General features: G+C 46.8%; 1 protein-coding gene across 1 annotated transcript in view; it reads left to right on the forward strand.

Annotated features, from left to right (window-relative positions):
- Positions 1–2,250: 2,250 nt before the first annotated feature.
- Positions 2,251–2,436, forward strand: part of T265_10592 (hypothetical protein) — a gene marked incomplete at both ends in the record, with an annotated part of 3,750 nt that continues 3,564 nt past the window's right edge. The window contains one exon of the mRNA XM_009177009.1: positions 2,251–2,334. Within this exon, the coding sequence (XP_009175273.1) occupies positions 2,251–2,334 (84 nt within the window). The remainder of the gene's footprint in view (positions 2,335–2,436) is intronic.

The following is a 2,436-nucleotide window of genomic DNA, read 5'->3' on the forward strand; positions in this document are numbered from 1 at the left end:
TGAGACGTTTAGAAAGTGTCCGAGAACGAGTTAGAACAGAGTCCAGGTTTTCGAGGATAAGCAACGTTTTACTTGTCTAAGAACAAGCGCACATGAGCTGAAATGTACATACAAAAGTTCAGTACGAGTATATATGGTAAGTATAAGAATAAGCACACAAAAATCATGACACATACATTCACTAATCCCCCGATCGATTCGCCTATAGGAGATGTCCAGATGAATAACAATCCAGTCCGTTCAGCCTGTACCTTACAAACCGTGCACCGAAAGGCAGTGATTCCAGCTCCTACAGGCTTGTTCACCGAAGACAAGGAAAATAAAGGAGTGAAAGCTACGCGTTGGAGGCGATGGTCCAAACTGTACGTCGATAACAAATGGATCTGTTCGCCCAGTAGGTTAGGAAATGATAAGTGCGCAGTGGAGGCGATAGACTTGATAGAAGGGCCATATCTGTCGGGGTACCTCACGGTTGATTTGTCTCGTCCCGAGATTGACATCGGACAGGACCGCTGTTACCTATGCGACCGAGTTAGCCAGTGAGGGATTTCTTCGTTGTCAAATCATCGACTGACCGTCTCTCAGTCGTTTCCATCCCACACAAGCTTGGAGAAGCGAGCTTTACGGGTAAGATCACCCTCAAGCATATGAAGTGCAAGGCCTGACCAGCGTAACCTGAGGAGTGCAACCAGCTGATCCACCGAGAGATGGGGGAGAGAGAGGAAATTATACCGAAACCAGTATTGATCTGATGACCCCGCTAGACCAGCACAATGTTTCGGAAGCACCAATGATCACACGATTTCTCTGAAGATCTTTCGAACACAGCGGCCATATTTCTAATCCATAAAGTAGGACAGATCAGAAAGAGGTACTGTGCACTCTGCCCTTAACAGTTATGCTGTCACGTCAGCCTCACAAATTTCAGAGGTTGTCCTGGCCTTCTTTACTCAGAGTGATTCCGTTGTTCATAAGTCCGGTTGGATAAACGCAGCGGATAAACCACATCCATCGGTACATTTGCGAGTATAACGTTTGCATTCGTTCCGAACCAACCTTACAGGAACAGTTTTCACAAGCGAAATGCACATCAAACTCAGGAAAGAATTTGCCGTAGACACACAGGTTTCTAAAGAGACATCTAGCGCCTCCATAAGAAACAATGGGGGCGAGGTGGACCAAGTGGTTAAAGCGCGAATTTACTGACCGGAAGGTCCGTGGTTCGAACATGACCTCTGCCACTCGACTTCCCCTGTTTGGGCTTGGGCAACCTGGCAGTAGCCCAGCCCTCCTGCCTTCTTCGTGTGGCATGGCAGTTAGGCAGCGAAAGGGTGCTACAGCTGGATATAAGAAACAATAAATTAGCCGGGAAACTTCATCGCCCGATACTACCAGTCCCTGACGATTAATAGAGCCAGACGATTTGAAATCGAGAAAGACGATCATTGTTGGTAGTCGGAATGAAAGGTGAAGTTTTAGGGAGGATATGCTCGAGGCGACTCCGGTAATTGCGAGACCCAGCTTGATTCTTGCGAATCTAACTGTCACGATGATGCATCAACCAGTGCAGTGCTGTCGCCACTAGACTGATACTTCGGTGGTTTTCGCACAATGGTCTGAGTATTTTCAAATGTGGAATCACTAATATATCGTTATTCTATCCTCATTCCAAAGACTTTAGTGTAAAGCCGACAGGGACCCACAAAATTCTGTAGAGTGCAGAATGCAAACCACATCATCAGATCAGGTAAGTACGATAGCGGATTCGTATCGAAGGTTCATGCAGGTTTATTAAGTCCTTCCAGAGGATGAGTTGATGGGTTCTACACTGTTCAGTCTACCGCTCAAGGGGTTCCTTTGAATGGACTGAGGTCGAGTCTTTTCCAAAGATCGTATCACTAGAATCCGCCCTCCATCAAGGTGGCAGCTTAAAACCAGGAGTCTGCCCATGTAGCGACCAGCTACCGTTGGAGACATTCGGTGCAAAATGGTCAATCAACTTGGGATGCACTACTTGACTCCGACAACGGTATTGTGCGGGCACGCGTCTTCTCATTCCCACAGGAGCATGTGCGTTGATCAAGTGCCATTCAGTTTAGGACGTTAAGAATGTCGACTTGAGTTCGCTGAGGTGTTCCCAAGACTCGACGGATACAATGGCGATTTGGATGGCGACTGGAGAGATATGAAAGAAGTTATACCCATAGCCTTTGATGCTATAACCTGAGGATTGACATCATCATCGACAGCATGACATCAGTGCTCAACACCGACGCTTCACTGCCGTACAACCATGACTTATTTGAAAGCCTTATTGTAAAGAAAAGAATAAAGGTGGATGGGAGAGGGACTTAGTGCTAGCTTAACACAATCATTCCGAGGTGCCTACACCTCCAGACATTCACTCAGGCAATCTGGATAGAAACTGACAACAAG

This window comes from Opisthorchis viverrini (assembly GCF_000715545.1).
Source record: "Opisthorchis viverrini unplaced genomic scaffold opera_v5_383, whole genome shotgun sequence".
Taxonomy (NCBI): domain Eukaryota; kingdom Metazoa; phylum Platyhelminthes; class Trematoda; order Opisthorchiida; family Opisthorchiidae; genus Opisthorchis; species Opisthorchis viverrini.